The 27,693-nt window shown below is 40.5% G+C and overlaps 1 protein-coding gene across 10 annotated transcripts in view; it reads right to left on the reverse strand.

Annotated features, from left to right (window-relative positions):
* LOC134818803 (arf-GAP with Rho-GAP domain, ANK repeat and PH domain-containing protein 1-like) overlaps nt 1–27,693 on the reverse strand; it is a 113,660-nt gene that overhangs the window by 60,397 nt on the left and 25,570 nt on the right. For 8 of the 10 annotated variants that reach the window (XM_063828457.1, XM_063828456.1, XM_063828455.1 and 5 more), the window contains 6 exons: nt 27,145–27,204; nt 26,290–26,427; nt 9,540–9,660; nt 8,682–8,826; nt 8,125–8,294; nt 7,812–7,900 (listed from right to left, as the gene is read on the reverse strand). In XM_063828457.1, the coding sequence (XP_063684527.1) occupies nt 7,812–7,900; nt 8,125–8,294; nt 8,682–8,826; nt 9,540–9,660; nt 26,290–26,427; nt 27,145–27,204 (723 nt within the window). Of the gene's footprint in view, nt 1–7,811; nt 7,901–8,124; nt 8,295–8,681; nt 8,827–9,539; nt 9,661–11,874; nt 13,168–13,551; nt 13,988–26,289; nt 26,428–27,144; nt 27,205–27,693 lie in introns of those variants that run through there. The other 2 variants (XM_063828449.1, XM_063828448.1) reach the window with 1 other exon arrangement.

The raw sequence follows: 27,693 nt of genomic DNA on the forward strand, positions 1-27,693 counted from the left end.
GCCTAATTTGGACCAAATATGGGCGTGGCTGTCCCTCGGGCACCGTTTGGCGGTTGGGGTCCGGGACCCCCTCAAAAGTTGGGTCACTGGTCCTAGTTTGTTGGTCAACTACTATCTCGAAACCAAGTTTCACAAAAAAATCAGGGTGAACCCCCCCCCCCCCCCCCCCCCCCCCCCCCTTAAATTAATTCCCTAGAAGAACATTTAGAAATTATCAAATTATCGATGGTCTCCTTTTTCGGATAATGGTGCTGTCAGAACAATGATCAGTACAAGAATCTAAAAATTCCGTTGGAGGACTCTATAAAACAGTTCTTTTGTTGGCTGATATCAGAAACTTGATTCATGTGATAGTGCTATTTTTCCCCAGTTTGATAGAGGCACACGATTTTTTTAAAATTTCTTCTATTTTAACATTTGCTTGATTAAAACCTTTATTGCGTCAGAGTACATGTATAATGAAGATTGACAAGTTATTACAACTGATGGTAATGTTCGTCATAACCATTCAGACCGGTAAGTCTTTTGTTGTTTACTTAAAGAAGATATCTTAAAACAGTAGGTAATTAGACGATTGTGTCAATGGGAATAGTTTACTTTTTTTAAATATATTTGTGCCTCGCCCCCTGTCCACAGACACAGATCTTGATGCCTTAGTGTGTACTAGTGAATAAACAGCTATATTTAAAACTGAAGCAAATTTTGCAACAGCTAAAAACTCAAAATATTTACCAGAATTAAAATCTTGCTAACTTTAATATGACTGTATTTAAATTGTTTTTGCAGCATCAGAGGAGCAGTTAACTATCGAAAGATCAGTATCGTTTAACCACCAACACGACAACATTGCTGCAAAGGCACATGATGGAGACTACGAAACCTGGTACAGCGTAAAAAATGGAGCAGTGGCTGGGAACTTTCTGAAGTTATATCTCTCACGAGCTTATAGCATCGGAGAAGTTAAGATGTTCATTAGAGCTAAAAGTAGTTTTTTCAAAAAGATGAAGAATACAGAAGTTAGGGTTTACTCTACTGTGAATGGAGAAACTGAAGTTTCGAGTTGCGGAAAAATATCTAGTAATGAATTTTAAATTGAACTGTTTGTGAAATGTCTCTTAAATGTTAAAAGTTTATTTATATCTTAATAACTGAGCATAATTGATAACGCAACTCTCACCAAGATCTTTAGAAGATGATTAATGACACTACACAAATTACAGAGGCGAATCCCGGGGACACAAATACTATAGAGGATCGGACCTACTCTCTGAACTGTGACGGTGTAGTGGGGGACATGCTGTACCTGACTGATCTGGATTATGATGCTGAAGTGGGACACAACATTGCTGAAGTCGAGATATTAGGGTCAGGTAGGTGCTATCATAGGATAGATAAATATTTGAGTAATTCGACGTAGTATAAAATTACGATAATCATATTTTCGACGGCAGATTTAAACGAACACAATTTTTCTGAGCATAAAAAGTATAAATTGTACATCATCGTTGCAATAAAACGATCTCGCAATTGTTTCAGATAATTTGCCGATAGTAAAATCTGAAGCAGAAAGCTGGTACAAAGATGACTTGGATGACAATTTTGCACCTGATAAATCTTATGACGGGGATTACACGACTAGATATAGCGTGAAGGACTTTTCTGCAGATGGAAACTTCTTGAAGCTGTTCCTGTCAAAAAAGTACAGAATAGGCACAGTGAAGCTTACTAACATGAAGAAAGGTTGCTGTGATGGTAGAATACTTGGCACAGTGGTCATGGTCTACTCAACTGAGGTCTGAGGGGGAGGAAGAAACAAAAGTAGCAAACTGTGGTGAAAAAATAACAGGTTACCTTTTTGACCTTGAACTTTGATCCTCTTTGAATAATCTAACTGAATCTCTGCAGTACAGAATAGACGGTATTTTTTAATAATTTCTCTGAACGTACCCGGAAATTAATTTGAACGCTGAGCCCTCTAGTGCTCACGTGATGTCCGACCGAATAAAGTCCGACAAGGTATTAAAATTATTTTAATATCAAGCATGACCATTACTTATATTTTATTAAACCAGAGCACGACGACAGTGTAGAATTCCAGACATTCTCTCTAAACTGTAACGGAGCAGCGGGGGACATGATCTACATCACTGATACGGAGGCGGATAGATTAGGTCACTCTATATCTGAAGTGTTTGTGATAGAATCTACACAACGCATGCGTGGTAAGTTGCGCGAAACTGAAAAACCGGTGCTATGGTTTCATTAATATGATATCATATACGCCAAGAACGGCTGCAGAGCAAGGCATAAGCAATCCCAAACTCCGCCTTCAAAACAGGGTATCCGCGCAGCTTAGATTTAATTTTACTTAACTAAGATATCAAACGTGGGCAGCCCAATCATGTTGATTCGGAAGTCTTGCTGAAGCAAATATTTGTCTCCTTTTTTGCGGTGTAAAACATCATCACCATTATTGTGATCATAATTTTTGATTTCTCTTTTTAGATTATATTAGTATTCAATAATAAATCGTAAAAGCAAATCGTAGTTTTCCTGGATCCAGTCATTAATCATAGGACATTATACTGTAGCTGATCATGGTTACAGCACACACACACCAGAGCCTCGATAATGGCAGTTTTTACTCTTTCTTGGTTAATTTCTTTGACTATTCACTCGCCTCGGTTCCGGTAACATTTCCTCACTTCAAGAATATCATATAATTAACATTCCTTAGTCGGTTGTTAAATACGCTGCGAACAGAGGTATTGGACTCTTGGCAGAGGCAAATAACGTTTCATTTCACGTAACGACAACGTTCATAATCTTTGAATTTTCTTAAAGGTTGGACACGCCCTTGTGTTTATACCCGAAGCACGTATGTATTATATAACTGTACTATATAACTGTACAACATAATAACATTTTGAAACAATATAATTATACTCTCAAGTCACACCCAAATATGTTTGGCTACTCTCTTTAATGACATAATCCTCTATAAAGAATGAGATCAAACCTATACTGGGTTACAATGAAACGATACCAAATTTGACAAACAGGCCACAGGGTGAGCCTGACTCTCTCAACTCGCCCTCTGTGACTCTTAAGAATCTTGTTCTTTAGCAGGGTTTTAAGTTAATGTATTCTGTGTAAAATTATCTTTATCCCGGTTGTTGCGACAAGTAAAAATGCTCTTATTAGGGAAAGGAGATTACTCGACGTTTCAATGTAACTACATCGTTTTTTTTAGAAGTAAAGATATGCAGCTATTTATATTCATAGTCATTTCATAGTTTTGATTAAGGCATTCGATTTTTTGTAATTAAAAAAGAAAAGAGGGCAGAGGAGAGATGTAGATAAAATTGTTCAGTTGGGACCCTACTTACTGCTAAGCTGAACCCAGTAACCTTGCCACCAGCAACTCCAACAACTCAACTCTCACTATCCCTGGCCAAAAGGTGACTAATCTTTCTTTGTTATGGATATTATATATGCCCTGCCCTGAGCTGTTGAACGGAGCGTGGACCTTGGGATTACTCTACATCCCACAGGAACCAAAGACAAAATGGGACATCTCCCCATAAAAATAGTAATCCAAATCGACCTGCAGAGCGTTATTTTTATTTGTAAAGTCAAGGTCCACTTGTAACAATGTAGATCTGTAAACAGGGCCTGCATCATCACGAGATTAATGACTACGATGCACCCATGATGGAGTCTATAGCTATAGGCCGCGTCCTCGTCTCTCCACAGTCTCTTTCTTGCGTTGCCGGCTTGTTTTGAAAACAAGCCTATCTTGAAAACAAGCCTATCTTGAAAACAAGCGTATATCTTCTTTTAATTCTAGTATTCAATAACTGTAGTTGTAGTTATGAAAGACACATTAAAGAAACTTTGTTCTTCTTCTTTAAAGAGGGCTCCCGTTTTCTATGGTGGCTTATCATGGCGATTGTAAATTTAGTTTCTCGTCGTTGTTATTTTACCAACTTCGTCAACCACATTGTAGTTTATTATCATTTCTTAAACTACACACATATATATTAGATACACATAGATATTAGATACATTAATTGTTATAACATTCTTAGCTGATACAGCTGTTTTTCGGACTCTTTACATTGCAAGGAATAAAAACATCTCAACCATGACTGATCTGAAAGATAAAATAACCCCGACTGATGTTGTCATCAGAACTGATCTGGGAGATGAGATCAACCCGGCCATTATCTTTATCAGTGTAGTTGGTCTGATTTGCAATACAGTATCCTTCACTTACTTCATCAAGAGGCGCAGAGAACTTGGCAACGCTCTCTTAGCTTACATGAACATTGCAGATATGATCGTATCCTTGGCGGTTTTCCTCTACATCATCGCTTATGAAATCCATAATTTCATTATAACCAAAGTGTTGACTACCCTTTGCAACCACGCTTTTCGGTGTAGTTTGATTCTAACGGGAGTTTTAACGATATATCTCAACATTCTGAGGACCTCTGCTATACTCTGGCCTATGGTTAGATTCAAGAGACGACTCGTGATGGCTTCTTTAATAGCTTTAATAACCATACTTGTAGGAGTAGAGACCGCCATTGGAATGCTTTTCACTTATCCAAATTCCGTTTATTTCTACAAATTGAGTACTGGAGCAGAGGCTTCCCCGCCATTTACAGGAAACGAACCTCATGTTAAATTCATCTATTGGGAACTTGAGGTTTTTGGAATTCCAATCGTTCTGGTAGTGACAGTATGCTGCACAGTTTCCGCTGTAAAACTCTTGCTACCAAACAAGACCCTACACGAGACTGCAGCAAGTGGATCTCGGATCAACGCAGCAATAACCGTTCTGATACTTGGTGTACAGTACGTGGTTTGGAATACCATCAGCCTTACTCTCTCGTCCATGTGGGCATATCATACTTTACGTGGTGAACGAAGTGAGACTTACCTGGGAAATTTAGTGTCGTTTGCAGACTCGGCGATTGTCATCAACTCCGCTGTAAACCCGATCGTGTATATTTGTAGGGTGAAGAAACTCAGGGAACATTTTATTGATGTTGTCAAGTGTAACTGTTTTAAGGTGAAAGAAAGGTACCGCGACAATTGACCCCCCGACAATTGACCCCCCGACAATTGACCCCCCGACAATTGACCCCCCGACAATTGACCCCCTATGTAATTACACTGGGGTCAATTGTCGCGAAATCTAGGGTTTAGTACGACAATTGACCCCCCGACAATTGACCCCCGACAATTAACCCCCCGACAATTGACCCCCTATGTAATTACACTGGGGTCAATTGTCGCGAAATCTAGGGCTTAGTACGACAATTGACCCCCCGAAAATTGACCCCCCGACAATTGACCCCCCGATAATTGTTATTAAACTGGGGTAAATTAGGGTTAGGGTTAGGGTTAGGGTTAGGGTTAGGGTTAGGGTTAGGGTTAGGGTTAGGGTTAGGGTTAGGGTTCGGGTTGGGGTTAGGGTCAGGGACAGCTGTTCCTGGGTCAGGGTCCTGGGTCAGGGTCCTGGGTCAGGGTCCTGGGTCAGGGTCAGGGTCAGGGTCAGGGTCAGGGTCAGGGTCAGGGTCAGGGTTAGGGTTAGGGTTAGGGTTAGGGTCAAGGTTAATTGTATTAAATTATATTTTCGGGGGGTCAATTGTCGGGGGGTCAATTGTCGGGGGGTCAATTGTCGGGGGGTCAATTGTCGGGGGGTCAATTGTCGGGGGGTCAATTGTCGGGGGTCAATTGTCGGGGGGTTAATTGTCGGGGGGGTCAATTGTCGGGGGGTCAATTGTCGGGGGGTCAATTGTCGCCCACCCGAAAGAAAGAGTTGGAACACAAAGTTTCTCTCGTTCTGCTGTTGTTGAGAGAACTTGTTGAACTGAGGGCTAGTTTATTGAATCATGCTAAATTTAGATCTTGTTTACGGTAGTTTCCAGATTTTATTTATTTTCATGATGGAAAATTATTTTTAAGAGGGTTAAATCCGGAATTATCTGATTAATTAGAACTGCTTGTAGATATAGCGTGTCAAGTTAATTTCAGCTCATAATTGTGTTTCAATGTTTTAGTATAGGATTAGGATATGCTGGAATTTCTCTCCCTTATTAACCAGTACCAATGACTTTCCATGGAAATCTTGGAAGACAAGTGATTGTGAATGACGTCGAGTTAGAGCATGGCAAGACCACTACAACCAATAATCAGTTCTCCCGAGCCAACTCATACCAATATTAAGATGTCATCAATACATTTATAAATGGCGGTACGGAACTCTACGGACTATTGACTTCATGAATATTGTTAAGATTAGTGAAGGCCATGATAACAACGATAGAGCTCCATAGTATCTATAGGAGAACTCAGAACACGCTAAAATGAGAACCCCAAGTAGAATTAATTTATGAATATTTAAAACGACGAGGGAATTAGTCGCCTAGTGATCGATCAAACATCTGGTTCTTGTTATTCTGATTTGTTTGAAATTAAACGTTGTGCTCGCTTGCCTGAAGATGTTTAAAGGTTTATGGTTTATGGTGGCTTTCTCTGGGATGATCTCGGTTATGTTATCTTTCCCACCAATAATTGATAAAACTGGTAAGTGAAATATTATACGTTTATTTAAATGTTGATTGATGACGAAGAAAATGAGACACTAAATCGACTGTTCCGACAAAAATACTTGAGACGTAGGTAATCTTCACAAAAAGTCTCCAACTCCAGAAGTTTTACAAGTACTACGAGCGGAAGCTAAAAGCTGGTACTGGGACAACTCCGACCCTAGCAAACGGGCACCAGGAAACGTGTTGGACGGTGACCTCACCACCATGTACAGTGTAAAGGACGGGGACGCTGAAGGAAACTACCTGAAACTGTACCTCTCACAGACGTACAGGGTCGGGGAGGTCAGGGTGACGAATATAGGGCTGTGCTGTAAGGGGAGGATAGTGGGTACCAAGGTGATGGTTTACACTGCTGGGGGAGCAGCTACAGGGGGTGATTCTAAAGTCGCTACTTGTGGCTATGTTGCCGGTAGGTGGTCACATTTAGGGATTTAATCTAGAGTCAGGACCTTATACAGCCCTCTATTCTGATGTCGTACCAAGCTTAAAATACGTGATGTACGTATGATTCGTTTCTTTAACGTACTTTTGCAACGTATTTATTATCTAATCTTTATAAAGGTGATGAATTTCTAAAAAGCACAAACAAATGCTTAACTTTTCATATTTGGAATACGACGACAGTGTAGAATTCCAGACATTCTCTCTAAACTGTAACGGAGCAGCGGGGGACATGATCTACATCACTGATACAGAACTTGATTATGAAGGAAGACTAGGTCATAGTATCGCAGAGGTGGTCGTGACGAGGTTAACACAGCCCCCAAACGGTAAATACTGTGCTAATAGTTATGATTAATGATATCAAAAGAAACGTTTTATTCAAACAGTTTGGCATTCTCCGCGCGTTTGAAGGCGAATAGAAGATTCTGATATACGATGAAAATTAAACCTTCTCAATTAACCAAGATATCATAGAAAACGATACCGGACCACTCAAAACGTTACATGGTATTTACACAAAAAGGAGTGCGCGCAAAAAAGTACAACAATCTCTTCTAAACTTCCCGATGCCTCCAATAAGCTTCAGCTGCGCCTAAGATTCCTTTTCCCCAACATTTCCCTCAAGCATTGGATTCATTATCACTGCATAGTACCGATCATTATAAAATTCCACCATTCCCCTAACAGTGTTAACTTAAAACGTACAAATAATTTATTAATTATTAAATAATAAATTCTAACCTTGCTGATGTGAACTCCGAGGTCGCGATGACTTCCACTACACTTTATACAGACGACCACACCGAGGTTTATACTTGCCCACTTAGGATCTGAAAGTGAAATGAGGTATTATACTTATTATATAGCTTGCTTGAGATCATTGACTGAATGTTTTAGGTTCTGTAAAAGATCACAAGGTTCCCCGTACGGAATTGTAAATTATTGTTAATCAGTTTATTAACTTTGAAGTAACATTGAATTTAAGATGCACTGTGCATGTTGAACAATATACCTAAATTATAACCTGCGCAGAAAGCATTACTATTCTACTTACCGGGAGAATTACAGTCAGCGCAGAAAGCATTACTAGGCTCCTCGTAAATCCTCTGAATCAGCTCCTTAGCTGTGGAGCCACTGGACTTGAGATCTGTCAAAGCAGCAGCCACCGCCTTATTTAGCGACTCTATCCACGACATCATCTCTGATTCGGTCTGTGCCATAAAGCTGAAATGGAGGACGAATTAGAGAGAATAGCATTAAGGTCTGTTTTGAGGTTCTCTAATACCAGCCCTGATTTGGAGAGGTAGCTGTGTTTTATTAGTATATGATATTATTCTAGTGGATCTGATGACAGGGGGTGTATTTAAAGGAGGGCTGCTAGACAGAGAACACCTGCACTTACAAGATTCAGAATCATATGTGATGATTTAGATCGATACGTCTTGAGTATCGGCCGTAATTATGCGCAACTAGCTGCATTTTCTGGGCTATTTCATTGTATGCTGACATTTTAGGTATGTCGAATATGCAACATTTCTAGGACAAAATATGTCAAATAATCCCCAATATCTCTCTCTATCTCTCCAATAAACTAACAATCTTGTAACTTACTAATATGTTCTGTTCGGCACAATGACTTCGAACTTGAACCGGGCCCTGTCCGAGATCTGAGCTTTGAGGGTCCCACAGTAGATAGAGTTTATGGGAGTGGCTATACAGTACGCTTCGTAGCTCTCGTAGTAGCAGAACGTGCCGTCTGTAATAATAAGTTAAGTTAAGGTTTTTATCACCATTTATTTTCTAATAAAATGGAATACTAGATTGATCTAGATTTATCAATATCTAGATCTTATCTTATCTAGATTTATTAATCTAGATTATTAGATTGTACTCTTACAGCTTACTGCTCAGTGTTTTTGAGCTTAGCACTTATCAGGTCTTTTAAAAATTAATATTTCAATCAATTAGGACACTCTTAAATTTTATGGGATGGCTAATTTACTGTGTTTCCTGCTTTATTACAGCACGAGACAGGGAATTATAAAAAAGGTGGGGGAACGCTGCTAAGTACGTGACATCACAACTATAGTCCTCAATTCCTCGTATATGATATATATTAGCATAACATTCGGCAATTCATGCAATTTAACAACCGTTAAACTATAGCTACATCGATGTTGTCAGGAAGTTTTCACTCGCCCAATAATTTACGGGATAATGGCAACACAATCAACACCCGAAACTCTATAAAGAACTCTAATTCTCCGCTGTTAATTTCACAAAAATGCGCAAATGTCTAAGCTAAGTCTAGCAGTTGAAAGGGTGACCGCCGACCACCCAGCTTGCTCATGTTAAACTTACAATAATTGGCTGAAAATAAATAAAAACTATAACAGGAAGCAGAGCAAGAGGTCGGGGTACCCAGATCCAGACAAGCAACACGGGGATGTAAAAAAGAGCTGATCTCACCCTTAACGGCGCAGTATCTGGACTTCCAGTCCCTGAGTCGGCTGTTGCCTTGTTTCTTGAGGAGACCAGCTTTATCAGGACTGTTCATCTCACCACCCAACAAGTCGTCTAGGATACTCCCCTGAGGATAGAATATTGATAAAATAAATCCTTGTGTTTTAGTAGAGGTATTATTCACAGAAGATAAGCACTGTTTGCATGACACTTACTTCAAGATAAAGAGTTTGGCTTGATTTCTGTGGAAATAGCTCTTACTTGTGATAGAATAAGAAGATTTTTAGGTCATACCAAAATTATAGGCGCGCTGCGACGACGGGTAAATAATCAAAAAAGCTCAAGAGAAATTTCAGGAAATTCTGGGAAAATTTCTTTAATTGTTGATAAAACTCCATGGCCTCATCAATCGTTATCTCAACAACAACTCCAACACCACCACTACATATTTCGCAACTTTCTGAGTAGCTGAAAGTACAAGGGAAGCTTTTCAACGGTCGCATTTCGACGCTAGTATGATCTCGTTCATACTGGTCATGTATCAAAACAAGACTTTATCTTCTCCCTTCCATTAGCACCATCTACCCTGAATCGCATTGATGAGGCTTGATCAATCCATACTCAGATCAGGAACTCCCTGAGTTAGTGGCCACGCGCGTTGTCATGACAACCCGAATGATCTGTATAAATGCTAATCATACAGAGTTTGTACGGACGAAATCTTAGAACGATGCAGAGAATCCTTTAGAATTTGAACCCAGCAACAGTCGGCCATTGTTTCAAACTTTCAAGACGAAATGGTGACAGTAAATTGTATGTTTGGGCTTGTTGTAACAGTCTATCTTTGGATGTAATTCCTGCGGCGTTTCACAAATTACGTGAACTGAAGTTTTTGGGAAGGCAGGTTTTAAGCCTAATTTGGCGTCGGTTGACTCCAGCTTTAAGTGCAAATCAACACTGGAGAATGGAAATTCACAAAATTTAACCTGTCACATATATTTCATAATTTTTAGAATGAGGTAACACCGAAGCCAGCTAACTGCCGGGAGTTGTTCAACCTGTTTAGTTTTCCAAACAGCCGATAGAAGACACCTGCACATTAACGATTACAAATTATTCCACCAACACCACATGTTTTATCATAATTAATGAGGCATAATTAGCGGGGGGAAGCAGCACACGTGGTTCGCGATACCTTGTGCCAAGCGCCCGGGAAACATGTCAAATATTATTCCCAATGCTACGTGGCGAAATTCCCAATGTCCTAATCCGGACAATTTACTAGGGTGAAGTCGAGGTTTTCGCTGACAGCTAGGCTAGGTTACACGTAACATGTCCTAGAGACTCCGGCCTCAAACCCTACACGGTGCCTTGTTGTACACATGATTAACCAGGGCTGAAAATTGAAATTTACGTGCTTTGCTCCACCCCGGATAACACGAGATTTATTGAGATCTACTGCACGTGCGATATCCTCTGCACGTGCTTTCTTCTGACCAAAATTAATCAGAGATAAATTGCACTTTGATTAACCAAAGATTTATAATAAATAAATAAAGGTTTAAAAGCAGACGTTTTGACAGCTTCGGTTGACGGGGGATCAATTTTCCTTGCTGCAAATTTGGATAATCGGCCTCATTAAAGAAGCACGAATGCAGCTTCTTATCCTCAACTCAAAAACAAGCAACTATACCATGTTTCCACACGTTAAATTACACGATGTAGTTACAAATATTGGGAGTTGAGACCATTCACAGACCAGTCTGGACACACCTTCGAATCATCACTATGGAGCTGTGGGTGGTGTCACGTGAGACAACAAATATGGTTCACCTCCCCGCCGGTATCCAGATGTATCATAAACACAGGTGCAAGTCTGAAAACCAGCCGACAGGTGAAGAACATTGGTAGTTGGTATGTTGGGGTGTTGAAGTGTGACAGTTAGGGAGATGGTTGTCATGACTACCTCTCTTTCTCACCACCTAGACGACACCAAATTCTCTGTACTTTGTCTCGACCGCGAGTAAATTTAACAAATTAAGTCACCCAACTGGAACGTCGTGTAGTACGGTTGTTGTAGGCGTGGAATATTTGGAAATGTTGTACAGCCGTGATAAACACAAGTGCGCAGTGCGCACTTAGACGGCGAGAGGCGGGAACCATCATAGATAAAATCTCAATCGTATATATATTGGGTGTAAATGTTCCAACTGTCAATAATATCTATTATAAAAACGTCTAAATTTTGCTTTGAAGTTTGCAAATCAAACAGAAAATGGTCAGTCAAAGAGGGGAGCCCAATAGAGCTCCGGACAAAACGAAGTTCTAATTTATCACTTACCCTTCGAAGTGCAAGAATCTCGCTCACTGTAAAAGACTTTTCCAGGGACACAGACCCCAACGATAACTGTCTAAGGGATTTGGCGAGACTAAAACCACCAAAAATACCCGATCCGATAGATTGCTTCTTAGGAGCTAGATTGAGATGTGGTGTCGAAAGAAACTCCGCAAGAGAACACTCCTGCATCAAATCTTCATCTGATTTAGCTCTACTTCGATATAACTGCTTCGTGCCATAAATGGGCTTTTTGCCAAAATTCTGAGAAAACGGTTGATTGGAGAACAGATCATTGTAATCATTGAAATCATTGTAGTCCTTGTAATCTTTGGCAACGCTCTGAAGGGAAAGGAAAGACGAAGTTCTGGTAAGATCAGAAGAAGGGGCGAGGTAGCTGGGAGGAGGTGGTTCAAGCAGGAATTCTAACAACGAACAATGGTTGGGAGCGGTAGGGTGGTCGTCAACAGAGCTACTTTCTAAACTAGTTTCTGAGGTGGCATGGTTAAGGGATTCGCTGCTGCAAATCGAGGATGATTTGTCAGTCTTCATCCTCATTTCCCCCCTCCCGTTTGAATCTAAACTCTTGCAACTTGATGATAAACGTTTCCTGGGTTTTAATGGCTTAGGTTTTGGTGACATAAGAGGGCGAATAATGTTATCTAATATACCGGAACTGGTAAAAGTATTTGTAACGGGTGGTTTCATGTCGTCTATCAACTCAGGGCGGGCTAACAACTCGTAAAAACTGAACATGTCGCCAGAGTCCTCTTCCGTGCTAGGACTAACTATTGTTTCGAGTTTTGAGGGCTTGTTTTTAGAGTCTTTCAGTCCTCGTTTAGAAGACCGAAAGTGGTTGTCTCTTGAGCACTTAATGCCGGACTCTCTCGAGCCCTTCTTGATGCCGGTAATAGATCTATCTGAAGCGAGGGAAGCATCTGAAGACGATCTTGTGCTAGGGGTTTGGATCCTCTTTTTCTCCGTCACAGTCTCTGAGTTGACGGAGCTGGTCCGTGAGGAGGACATCACCTGGTCCGGAGACGAGGTGGCGTTTTCCAGCGAAGATGATTCGGACAAAAACTCGTGTAAACTGATCATATCAAACTGTTCAGAGGTGGTGTCGGAGCAATTGGCGTCGGAGCAGCGGCTATTGGAGGCTGTTTCGCTGAACATGATGTCTTGGTACATGATCTCCGGTTCAGTGAGGAACTCCAGAAGAGTCAGCTCCTGGTTAAATCCTGTGAGCTCCTGGTTAAATCCTGTTGTCAGGATGGATTGCCGGGAACTGCGACGAACTGGCTGTAATTGTATCGGTATCAAATAATAATATGGAATCACAATCCCCGGCTCTTGAAGCCTTGCAGTGAGATTTCATTCAGTGGAAATTATGCGAACAGAAATATGTATATTCGACATAAATTGATGTTGTGAAAGTGAATTTAAAAGTTAACAGAAGCAATAATTGAAGTATTGCCCTATACTGTTAAAAGTCAGCCGTCAAAAATTACAAGATATGTTCACAAAAGTATATTATATGCAATTATTCTCGACAAAGACGTGTCATTTATAGCCACTACCTTCTCCCATTAACAGGACTGAAGGGTGCAGTCCTGTCAACAGCGGAATAGGGGTGCTTTAACTTTTAAAAGACACTGTTATCAACAGAGAAGATAGATAAGTTACCTGATAGAGAAAATCGTTGAAATCATCCTTCTTATTCTGAAACTGAGCGGGGCCATCACATTCTTTGAGGAACTCAAGAAAGGTACAACTGCCATCAATACTGGAATCATCCTCAGTGTACATGCTATCGCTGTCAGCTCCTGACTGTGCACTCTGGAAGGACAGTCTGGGGATGGAGTGCGAACTGGAGTGCCTCGAGTGCGTGTTGTTGGATTGGATCGAGAACGCATTGGAGTTTATGGAGTACGTGCTGTTGTAGAAGTTGGGGCAAGTAGTGTGGTTACTCTCGGTGTCTGATCTCAAGGGTGCTATAGTGCTGGTAGAGTGCTGGGTGAGAAGAGTAGGGTTCTGGTCCTCTTCTGATTCCTCTGAGGGTTCATCCTCGAACCCTGCCAGCAGGAACTCGTTTATACTGTACAGCCGCTCACCCATACTCACAACTAGTACATTTGGGGGTTGAACAAAACTATATCATCAAATATACTACCATGCTTACAACTTTACAAATATAACGGGTTCATATTGTGAGAATTCAACAAAACAAGTTAATCTTAAAATCGATCGCATAATCAAATATACTAATATAAGCAAATGGATATAACGTAGTAAACTACCAAGTTCTCAAATTTGAGCAGAAAGGGGTTATCAACAGTTTAACTGAGGAAGGCAAGATACCGATTTAGTCAAGAAGACCAAGAATCGTTTAAGCGATACATCAAGCACCATTATATCAAAGCGGAACAATCTGTAAGATAATTATTCCTCTAGCATGGTGACTAAATTAACAAAATAAACGTAGAATATCAAAGAACTTGTTACCTAGTAAAGGCAAGAAGGCTGAGAGTCGTTTAACAGTAACAAACAGCCCGTATAACGTGGCGAAGGAGGCACACATTTAACGATAATTCAATTCAAAGAGCTGGAGGGGTTGTTTTAAGAGGTTTGATACAATCGTGTCTCCTCCCAAGGTGGCCACATTAGCAAAATGAACATGATTTAAGATAACCACTAGTTTGGGAGTGGTGGTAGGGTTGCCACCTCAAGCAGATTGCTTAACCAGTTATCCAAAAGCATTTATAATATATCTAATACTCTAATACTTGATTGAAGCGAATGTTCAATAGTTTAATTATGATTTATGATTGCCGCATAGAACGAAGTAGGACAAATGAGGGGTTGAGTGTAGATTGAACTTTGATCTGAGTTTAATTTCACTGGGATGCACCTATAAGTTTGATACCTCTAAGTATATTCTAAATACGCTAAATACTCTAACCATATTCCAAGTCCTGACCAGACTATGATTTATCAGCGATACATTAATTTTGAACTTACAGATAAACCTTAAATCTTGAAATGAACCCACATTTCATAATATTTCATAATTATGACTACTAAGGATTTTCAATATTCTTCAAAAAGCGAAATCAATCTAAAAGCAGCGCTAAGAGCACCGCAAATACAGTAGTTGTTCTCTCAAGGTAGCTGACAAAATGCACTCAACATAAAGGGATATGGGTAGGTGCTATAATATGGCGCCTGCTCGGCCGACCCACAAACTGCGATTATTTGTTAGAATGACCGTCACGTGACCATAAGGTAAGGTTGTGTGACCAAAAACGGAGTGTCCCTGACATCCACTATAAATATCCATTACAAATCAACCAGAAATATAATTTGCACTACGATAATTTGCACTACGATCACACGCTGTTTAATAGAGGGCTATTTTACTCGCGGAGTGAGTAATTGCAACCGGCACAACAACGACATGAACCTTTTAGCGACGACATGAACCCTTTATCGACGACAAGAACCCTTAAGCGACGACAAGAACCCTTTAACGACGACAAGAACCATTTAACGACGACACGAACTCTTTAACGACGACAAGAACCCTTTAACGACGACAAGAACCCTTTAACGACGACAAGAACCCTTAAGCAACGACAAGAACTCTTTAGTGACGACAAGAACCCTTGAACGACGACAAGAACCCTAAAGCGACGACACGAACTCTTTAACGACGACAAGAACCCTTTAGCGACGACAAGAACCTTTAAACGACGACAAGAACCCTTAAGCGACGACAAGAACTCTTTAGCGACGACAAGAACTCTTTACCACTATATGCTGCATTGGAACAGTACTACGAGAGAACAGTAACACAGTGATACAGGAGTCAGCAGCGTACATTGAGGGGGAAGTTGTCACCGGAATGTCCAGCAACGAGGGCTACATCGCGATAGAAAAACAATTAACACACCAGAGAGAACCCATGCAGACGCCACACAATTAACATCGCACAACTGACGCACAAACTGAAAAACACTTACGCGACCAGTTAAACATTAATGAGCACTAGCAGGCCGGGCTGCGCTGCACGGCAGAACCCGAACTAGAGACCCTGAATGATAGTGTCCGTGTGGGCTGTAGAAGTAGCCGGCTGGACCAGCTCGATAATACCACCCACTCTGATCAAGAGCTGGAGAGAGAGAGGTTCTAAAAATAGGCTCATCTCTAACTTGTTTCAGTTTCAACATGTTTTATAGCCTCACGAGAAAAGAGATATCAGTGTGGGCTGGATCGGAGAGAAGAACGAGTGTGCACGTGCAATCAGACAGCGAGCACGTGCACAGCCCAGCAATCACCTAGCAACAGGAAGCTGGGCATGAGAAGATCCCTGTCCGGTGGTATACACGCCAACACTAGCTGGTATCTAGCTCCCTATAGCTATATAGACTGACTAGTTGTTGTGCTGGTTGTTAAAACAAGCCTGCCAAGTGACGCTAGATTTGTACACATCTACCCTCTCTCTCCCGCCCTACACGCTCACCAATCATTTGATACACTGACACCACATATAGTGTACATATCTGTATCCGTTTGTAGAGAGAGAGAGTAGCCGACCACCAGACCAATATTGTGTTTTTGGAGTGTTTTAACAAGGTCCCCCCTCCAGACTGGTTACATAGTCTGGGGAGTGCAGCTGCTATTAGCGCCTGGGGAGAAGGAAGCCCGAGATAGCTAATGAGTACAGAAGTCTTTGGGTGAAGGCTAAACGAACAGGCTTGGATATGAGGAGATTCAGAGGGGTATTGTAAGGTTTCTAGTTCTGTGGTGTGTGCATTACTCGGGAGTTGCACTGCCAATGTTGTGACGTGGTTTTGAGTTTTATGACGTCACCATGATAAGGTTAATGTAGTTTTTTAGTTGGATGACGTCATTAGGTCTATAGTAAAACGGTCACGTGATAAGGACATCTCGTGTACAGAAACAGAAAATAACATGGGAAGGACAAGATTTTGCGAATCCAACAGTAAGGTAATCCGTAAAAATAGTTACAGACAAGGCTCAGTCGTATACGAGAAAATGAAATCAGAATGACAATTGCGGTTCTCCTGAAATCCTGCTCCAAGGATATCAGCCACCAAATGCACGTGTGGTATTTGGTATTTGGTAATTGAAGTGTCTTTGGTCGCGAAATTCGAAGCTTTTAGGGTGACTTCACTTTAAGTTGTCAGTTTGAAATATTTGGAAGTACAGTTCTTTGAAAGCACCGTATTTCACCGGTCACTCAAGAAACAGCAAACAAATCAAATTCAAATGGACGTAAGATGTTTTTTGAGTCATGTCAAATATCAACGCCATTTCAACAAGAAGGGACTAAGATTACACGACTTAATTGGAAATTATTGCGACGCATGGAAAGTTGAACAATATAATGCTTGTCTGGCATAATTCAGTTCAATTAATAAATTTAGAGAAACGATGGAAACGATAGCGACACTGACAGTTGATTTGTGGAAATGACCACTGACGGAGATTGAAATCACAATTAACATGGGATTTTATTTAAATCGTGCAAAATCTCTAAGCAACATAGGTACATAATATGTTTCGAAGATAAGGAACTAAGATTACACAAGTTATTATATATGATTGAATGGGAATAGCACTTGGCCAGCGTCTGGGATTTTAATTTAAAAAATGGTTTACAAAACTGGACTAAAATTGTTTAAAACGGTTTAAAACTGTTTAAAACTGTTTAAACGGTAAAACCTTTGGAAATGAGCAGTGTCAGAGATTGAAAACAGGAAGTGCATTGAGGGTGCTGTGTACAACCAAGTGTCGTCACTCGTTAACTGAACTTAACCTCTACGATCAGCAAAAGCGGTGATCTTATCAGAACACGCACAGAAAACGAAAACGGAGAAGACGGCGTAATTTTCGTGATCTCAGGACCTAATTTCATCTGACAACACTTATAGGAACACTCTACAACGAGAACTGCAATTCAACAGCTAGAGAACAGGTGACGCAGTATAGTGCAGCTGACGGAGCTCAGTTATTCGCACTTATCTGTTTCAGAGGGCGACAATTGGAACATGTAATGTGTGTGTAGATCGAACGTGCTGGTTTGAAAGAGAGACAGAGAAATAGAGACAGAGAGAGCTCAAAAAGTAAGATCTAGTAGTTTAAGCTGGGCAGTGGACAACGGATTGTTTTACGGACTTTTATCAAGGTAGATATCTGCCGGTTTGGGGGCGGGCAGTAAAACGAATAGTTAAACAAATATTTAAAGAACTACTCAAAAAGCTGCCATAGAGTCCGTGAAACGTCAATCTATCAACAAAATCACCACGATAAAATGACAAATTCACGGGGGGAGAGTCATTCTGATTACAATAATACACCTGTGTACCACCCAGAGGAAAATTAATCTATCATAGGAGTTCATTGTAAAATAAAGTCGAAGTGAATTATCTCATAAATGTCAACGAGTAAAAAGCTTTTCCAGCGAGTGACAGCCGCGCTGTTTTCATGACAGACCATGAACACCCGTCAAAAAACAATCGAGTAATTTTTAAAGGAGTAAATTAAAGTAATTTTTACCGACACACAGCCGCGTTGTGGTGCGTCTGTTGTAATACTAATATATATATCATAAAGGAGTATATTAAAGGGCTACTGTAAAACATTGTTAAGTTTTAGTAATTAAGGGAGATTCAAAGTGATGCCGCGAGAATAATTTGAGATGGTTAGTTTTAAAAGTGGTGACGCATGTCAAATAGCACGTAAATGGGTTCTGAATTATTTTGGTAATAACATGAACATATCGATGGTAAAACCTAGTAAATATAACATTTATCATATATTATACTACATTCATAAGTTCGTACTAGTTATTTGCCCTGTTTAACTTTGTCCGTTTTAATTATAAGACTTGACGACAGCCGTGATGCTCTCAGCCGAAACACATATTATGTCTCGGCCAACAGAAATTCCAGGAATAAAACGATGCTCAGAACTATGAGATTCTCGACATAAGATAGTCCGGAATGTTTTACAGTACAGATGCACCACATATAGTGCACAACGCTTTTACAGCGGACCCCAAAAACATTGTCCTCTCATTTTAAAACCAGTGCACAAAATATCAGGGGATGAAACAGAACTCAGACCAGAAGGAATAAAAGAGACCATGCTGCTTTGCAGTATCTAGACATATGGCCAGCATTCCTGATTGATATTCCGGTACATGTTGCACAATGCTCTCTCTGGAGTATGAGGTGCACACTGCTTAAATACCACGTGCGAAACATCAGGGATTCCACGGATTGACACTCAAACCAATGCTAATGCGTTCCTCACATAACATATAGTAGGGGCAAATCAGAGATGGTATGGCTAACGGGCCCGTTTAAATAGAAGCAATCAGTTGATTGAACGTCAATATCTCCCTACGACTGTATCTCCGGCTCGCAGAGGTGTAACTTAAACTTTAACTCAATGTCTTTGGTGACTTGAGTGGGATCAGTTTTACTGCGTATGCCTTCCTTAAGTCGTTGTGGGAATAGATAACTCGGCGGCAAACATCACTACACTAAACGTGAAGTAGATTTCTCATAGCTACCAGTACTCTGTCTAAATAGTGGCAGTTATCAAATCAAAATGTCCGTTACATTAGATTAACAAGCTTTGACAGTGAACCCCTAAATATTGTGCTTGCATGAAAATAAGAACTTAGGTGCGCGAAATATCAAGCAACGGAACTTAACTAATAACTCAGACCAGAAGGAACGGCTCAGACCTCGTAGACTTGAACTTTGCACTTATATAATTAGGATATTATGCCTATTGCAGAATTATTTTATACATAGGTTAAAAATTAAAAAGTTAAAACTGTTAAAACAAACGTGAACTGTTGAAATTGATCAATTGACACAGCTTACATACTGCTCATACAAAGAAGTGTAATTTACACCAGTATGTCTTAAAGTTAACCTTGTTGACGACAGATATCGCTGGTATTTATAATTTAGCAGCATTGTATCTGCTGACGTTGAAATGAAACTAGCTGGCACGATGTTCTCGAAGGTAACAATCATCGGATACTTCAGGTTTACTTCAACAAATAAAGACACGCAGATAATAAAGCGGTTATACAGGTCTGGGGATTGTTTGCTCACAAATAAAAGGGGGTGTTGGGTACTCAATACTCAAACCTTAGGAGCCGTGCGAGATCGTATAAATGCAGACTTAACAAGAATTGCGCCCGTTGTTTCGTTTTGGCGGACGCTAGATTTCCATTTCACTATATAACTATTAATATAAGCTCTAATCAGCTCACCTTATAAGCTTATAATAATAATATTGAAACATCAGTACACTACGCGTGCCACGTTCAAGTTGGGCTTATTACAAAATACTATACATTACTAGTATACATTGAAATACGCTCGTGCCGCGCATTCATTGACCACAGACTAGCTATACACCACATCTCCGCAAGCAATCCTCGCGCGCGTGCGCGCAGCAAGTTGACATGGTAACGAACGGAAGTAAGTAAGTAAGTAAGCAAGGAACACGACATATATTTGACCCACCTACTGCAATCCCCAAAATCCACGTTTTTCTGCAAAAACGTCCATTCGTAACCTTTCACTATTGCCTTTTTACAAAAGGGTGAAAAGGAAAAAATATCGTGGCTGTATTGCTTAGGAGGAAATTTGAAGCCATCATAACTGAGAGATGTTTTTCATCTAGAAATTGAGAAAACTGACTTAAAACTGCGAAAAATGAGATTGCCTTTTTTAATCTTCGATGAGCTACTAATTAGACTGAATTATAAGATGAACTCACGTTTTCGTCTCATCTATTAATTGAATGCTTTTGGGAATAAATAAAATCATCACTATCATGGGATAAAAGCAACGGTCCAATGAGAAAATAATAATTGAAGGCACAAAATAACAGTCCCCGAAATATGTTTATTATATCAGCAATAATTCCAATCCATCTGAAGTCAGAAAAAAAGAAGCCCTAAATACGGAAATTCAACCGATTATCTAAACAAAAGGATGCACTAAAAGTGGAAACTCAACCGATTAGCAAAACAAACTCCAGATCTGAACTCAATTAGCAAACATAACCCACTAAAACCACAGCACTCCAAAACAACCACACACACTATCTACAACCCCCAGTGCAGTCTTACAATCCTAGCATAATGTTACATACCCCCTCCGAGTAGTTCAGCCACTCTGGAGTAACACAAGACGTTTCACTAGTAGGAGTTTACGGCAGGATGACGTGCTGTGATCACGTGACACAACAAGTGATATCACGTGACATCGTCCGTATCCCCACAAATCCATGGTTCAGCTCAAGAGGGAGTGACATGAGTAACGCGAACTCCTCCAATGGTCCGACACGTGTTTCTGATGTAGTTCATGGGTTCGGTCACAGCTGTACAGGTCGAGGAAGGAACAATCAAGACAAACGCACGTGCAGTCATGACATGTGGAAAAGGAAGAGGAAAACAAGGAACCGGGAAGAACAAGGAACCGGAAAAGCTGGGAAAAAGGGGGGAAAACTGGGAAACAAGGTTCACAGAGACAACACACAGGATGCAGTCAGACGGAGAGAGGAGAGAGCATGTACGCATTCCTTACTCCTTACAGGTTATGCTATATGACTGGTGGACAAATTGCGTCACTTAGCCGGTCTACTATTCCTGACAGGGGGTTTAATGCCGGCCATTCCTGCACGCACTATTGATAGCGCATGTCAACTTTAGTCTCCTTTTTACGAGACTTCATGTCTCGGGTCTACTTCCTGATCTAGTCTCCTTCTTGTTTCATTCCTCATTCCTGTGTGGGGCTCATGTCTGTTGTCTACTTCCTGGTTCCTCCCTCATTCTTGTCTCTTTGTTCTCAACTTCATCTTATCTATCTCCTCCTCTTTTCTATTTCTTCCCTGTCTCTTCTCTATTTCTTCCCTGTCTCTTCTCCATCTCTTCCCTGTCTCTTCCCTGTCGCTTTTCTCATTACTATTTTATTGATGTATTATTTAATAACAGTCTCTAGTTTCCCTCAAACATCCTTCCCGCATTTTTCCTCCTCCCTGTCACCTCCACCTCAGACCCTGCTCAGACCTTTTACGTCCCCGGTAGACCACAAGCAATGTTGGAGACTAAAGTATCAAATCAAAACGGTACAAACAAACACCTCCCTCGGTAAGTGGTGTACATGTTGAACAGCACTGTAAACGACAGGGCCAGGCAGCATTACAGTACATTACACGGACAACATTTAACACTGTCTGACAACAGTTGTAACAAACAATTCCAAATATCGTGGCCACCACCAGGAGCGGGGGAGCTGACCACCAGGAGCTGTCAAAAACCTTAACTACTCTGCTGTGTGTCACCTCCCCATTGTAAGTCGTGAACGTGAACACCTCCGATTGGACGGTGATCTAAATCCCGTGATGCACCCTGATAAAACTAACTATCAAAAACGAAATAGCAAAAGGCTGACCTTCAAGATACGAGCTGTCAAAAACCTTAAATACTGTGTGTCACCTCCCCACTGTAGTCAGCAGTGGAGACCAGGCTTATCATTACAATTACAGGAGCCAACTCTCGAGCTGCTGTACTAGCTGTTGTTTAGTAAACAAGGAGCTCCAGCAGGTTGTACGGCTTCACAGCCAGCTCTCTCTCCAGTAGCTATAATAACAAGTATAGTGCCACTCAAAAAGAGTAGTGAGATCCCTGGCGACGAGAAGGGGATGTTCGGCGACAGCAGGATCAGGGGTAGTACCACTGTAATCATAATCATGAGCTGATTGTGGAGATATACAGAGTGGTGATACGAGATATTATCACCACTCTCAGTGGTGATAATATCTCGTATCACCATGTTCACTGACATTCTTTCTTGAAGAGTCAAGAGAGATGCACGAAACACGTGTTAGCTTCGTTTAGCGCTTCAAGTTCTCTACAGGCTACAGAGCGCTCTATTGTCGTGACATGAATGATATTATATGTTCATTATGTCGCATACTTAAAACAGGATTACCATACGCATTATGCACTCCGAGAGCTTCTGGAGCCATAGCGATGTTGAGAATAACAAGCCGACTAGTATTATGTGCTGTTAAAAACTAAAAAATTAGGGCATCTTTCTGATACTACAAGAGGGACTCGAGACTTGGGCCGTAATTATGGGTATTGTTTTATCCGGATCAGTCAGCAGATAGGAATGCGGTTGTCGAGTTGTGTGGTGACCGTGCATTCCTGAGTGCAGTTATCAAGGTTGTCGTAACGCAGTCCATGGTAATTATATACTATTTACGGTGGAGTTTATATTTATAATGGGATATAATCTATATCAGTCAGGAACTCTTAAATAGTCTTCAACTGTTTCAACTTTCAGTTAAATCAGGTACCACTTAGAGGCTCTACAAACAACAAGTCTACAAGATGCTAATTGCGGCGGTAAAAATGTGTCCTGGTCATATTTTTAAACCTAACCCACCCACCAAGCCGCCATCTTTAACAAAGAGCTGCTAAAAGTTCCAGTCTTTCTCACAGTATTTCCCTGCCAGTACTCAACCAGCCAGTACTCAACCAATACCCTTTAATAGCATTACCGCTCCGGCATGAAGTGAAGCACTTTTTACTTTCGGCTACTAACTCACTCTCTGTTTTCAATTAAAGATAGGCTCAACCTGCGCGCATTATGTAATAAAAACCTGAAAAATCCAAAGTAACATAATAATAATATGTACTTTCAAGCAAACAAGCGAAGGACAACGTCACTCAAGAACGCCAATGCTTTCAGGTACAAATTTCAAATTACAACGAGCTCTAGTAGTGGTTTGACACTTACAGTAAGCTTCCTATAAGTATACGTGTCACTGTCGAGTGTCGTGGTGTCACGCTATCTCTAATTTTAACAAACACAGTTACACACGTACAAGATAGAGCTGTTTAAGAAAGTGTTTATAAAATGTCAAATACCAACTTTAAGATACAACTAATATTTGGGATATCAAACCAGGTGTGTTCAAGTCAAACTGCCAAGAGCGTCGGATCAGAGTTGGTGGGCGTGAGGAAGTGGTTTCGATGGAGGTGGAGAGCAAATGTTTAATAACATTCATATTTCGACAAACGCAAAGCTTGTATCTGTTTAAATTATATATAAACACTACTTTATAAATAAAATGGTTTGAGGATTTCGACTTTGATGAAACGAATATTAATTTAATCAAAGTTTAAGTATCAAGACCGGCAATGATCAACAAAGGTGGTAACTGAGTGGAAGCAGCAGGTGGTAAAGAGCAGAGGGTAAGGAGCTGACTTTAATTGTATCAAGGGCATAGCTCCTAGCAGTTGCTCTATAAAGCGTCTATCAAATGGTTTGACAATGCCTGGGATACATTAAATTTAACAAGCTCTGTTCAAATGACAATACCAATTACCAAGTCGGGTAAACCTAAAGATAAGCGGTGAGAACAGAGAGGAAAGAAGCACAATACGTATGAGCATTAAGGTTAGGAACCCACTCTTGTTCTAACAAACGCATAGCTAATAGCTGTTTAAAGTGGCTAGAAAAATTACTTCGAAATACCAACTTGGATACAGCAAATATCAATTAAATCAACTAGCTAAGGGGTAGCGGTGACTTTGGGTTGGGAGAGAACAGCTATTACGGTTGGTGATAGGAAACTACTGGATCACCTTCCCATAACAAGATAATATGCCGAATACTGGACCACTCCTGACGGAATGTCCGGTTTCCTGGTTAGGGTAAAATAATTAGTACCCTATCCTTTAGGGTAAGGTAAGGAATAGGAATGTAAGGAATAGGTAATGGAATTAGAGATAGGTAAGGAATAGGTAATAGAATTTGAAATAGATAAGGAATAGGTAAAGGAGTTAGGCAAGGGAAATGAATGTTATTGCTAGCAACCTGGAGCATGACTACTGAACGTGGCAGCGTGTTGAGCGTGCCCAGTAACGGTTTACTGTCATCAGTTAGGGTGTCTAATGACCCATCAATACAGCTTATCTACAACTATTATGTGTTACCTGGATGAGTGTAACATACCGGGATCGTAATCTAAATTCCGGAGTACGATATGATCCCGTGCAAGTGGGATGTTTGGTGGAAGTTTTGCTGTGAGTTTGGAATAAGGTATGCAAAAATTCCTACGTTTATAAAAAGGGTTTTTCTAAAACATGGTTTTATCTTTTTATTAGAAAATAAAACGTACCACATCGGTTTGATGACATAAAATTCTGACATAATTTTACGTGGAGTGGACCTAATAATATCGCTGATGACCCGGCAGTTTTGCGCGGGACCCCAACAAATGGTTTGCAGCACAAAAATTCGTTTAAGTTTAGCCACGGTGGCACGATGGAATCCTTGTAACTCCCCCGAGCTAATTATAGTCAAGGGAACTACACACAACGGGAACTGAAGGTGTCATGCAGGAAACATGTCCTTATTCCATCGCAAGTTAAGCTAAAATCCACAAGAAGTTAGCGCTATTCGGCGCAAATACCAGATATGTTAAAGTCGATAACAGGTATGAAGTAAGTACATTCAGTCGCGGCTCCCATTTGCATTTCCAAAGAATCCGTTCAGAAACGAAAACATAAATCGTATCGGGAACTCAGAGCTTGTGAGGACCGTCACGGCAAGCCAACGTTTATTCTCAGAATATGGCGCGGGATACTCAAGATGCCGAACTGGTGGCAAAACTTGTGATAGCTTCGCGATTGGAGGATTGGTGTAATTTGGAGCCTCTGATTGGAGGTTTGGGAGGTGTGGGTGCGTTCACGAGACTATTATTTGACCCATATTGTACCCATTGAGCTTAACATAGCATCGTGAGTAATCACACCATCATTGTGATATCAATTTGTCGTGAAGGTTTTGCGTCAGCAATTCAGCATCGAGATGAAAGATAAGAAATTTTAACACGATTGGACAATTTGTACAATCAGAGTCCCTGATTGGAGGTTTGGACGGCGTACAAGAGACTATTATTTGACCCATATTGTACCCATCGAGCTCAAAATCGCGTCGTGACTAATAACACCATCTTTGTGATATCAATTTGTCGTGAAGGTTTTGCGTCAGCATCGACATTAAATGTTCTGAGCTCGAGAACAATCTTTAAAATTTGATTTCCCGACAAACTTACCTTATATAATAATAAGACAAATACAATACTGAGTGATGGCTCTGGAGCTGACTCCAGGACTAACCTTATACCGAGTGATTGCTATCATGAGAACTAACCTTATACCGAGTGATTGCTATCATGAGGACTAAGCTTATACCGAGTGATCGCTATCATGAGGACTAACCTTATACCGAGTGATTGCTATCATGAGGACTAACCTTATACCGAGTGATTGCTATCATGAGGACTAACCTTATACTGAGTGATTGCTATCATGAGGATACTACACCACAGTGTCCGTTCCTCACTCGTCTCCGCTGCTAACAGATACTCTCTGTGTTTTGTGATCAGCTCAAATGGGAATCTTGATCTAGAGTTGTCTTTCTCAGTCTGAGAGGGATTGTGTTGCTCAATGTTTCAATAATTTCAATGAAATCAGACTTTCGTTGAAATAATTTTAATAATTTCAATGAAATCAGGAAGGTGAATATACGACCGTATGCATTCAAAATCTAGATAATTAAATGTATATATAACATCATTCTCAAAACAAGATATTTCATCTCCTGACAATCCATTAAACCCCATTAGAACATTCAGAATCCAGATGATGAATTGTACAGCATATCAGCTGTCAACTATTGTTCTAGATTGAACTGATATTTCCATTTCTATTGTTTGAAGATAAGAAATTGTAAGATTTTGAGAGATTATGTTTGAAGCACTGGGTACTGAATATCAAGTTGGAAGGTAGGCCCAAGTTCTAACAGTCTATGTTTGATGAGTCTGCACTAACTTTAAAACGCATATAATTAAACTATTTATTGTTTAATAAGTGGAACAGAAGGTGTTATGTCCCTGAACACCATTACTATCCCCCTAACAACACTCACAGGGTTTCCCCAACAACCCCGGCCAGGGTAGGGCAACTTTAACTCCTAGTACAGGTAATGTGCTAATCTCAACTTCTCTCTACCTCAGAACTGAGGTCACATATTATGTAATGTTGATAGATAATTGAGAGCTGTCAGCGGATAACAGGGATGTTCCGGGCTATTGTTGAAGTGTAACTACTACCATAATGTTGATGCTGTATCTTCTTCTTACCTGATCTATTTTGACTTCTTTGAAGTTGGACAGAGCGATGCAGCTTAGACTCTCTGCGTTCTGAAAAATGAAATATTTGTCACATGACCACACGTGATAATTTGAATAGTTCTCAAATTTAGATATAAGATATTTCGAACATGCATGCACTGTTAGATAAGAAATATGTTTGATAATAATGTGTCAAATCAGTGAATTTTGGGAGACTGTTGAGCGTTATGCATGACTTGTTTAACAGATAGCGATGTGTGAGAGAAAATCTTTCATCCCCTCCGTCCAATTAGTGACATCTACCTAGTGTCGATAAAGGGCAATAAAATGGCTCATCACCTCGTCGACAGAGGTGGTAATAATTAATATTCATGCATACTATGTTGCGGCCAGTACTGTTATATTGCGATATTAACTGTTTCAGCAAACATGCTCTTATTGCTCCGCTAAGTAAATGTAAATGTCCGTTCAGCTCAATATTTGGCAAATGTCCGTTCAGGGTGAGAGAATGATTAAGTGCTAGATTTTGAATAAAGAAGGTGAGATGGGTGCTGGGGA

The sequence above is a fragment of the Bolinopsis microptera genome, chromosome 7, assembly GCF_026151205.1.
Source record: "Bolinopsis microptera isolate Bmic1 chromosome 7, MBARI_Bmic_1.0, whole genome shotgun sequence".
Taxonomy (NCBI): domain Eukaryota; kingdom Metazoa; phylum Ctenophora; class Tentaculata; order Lobata; family Bolinopsidae; genus Bolinopsis; species Bolinopsis microptera.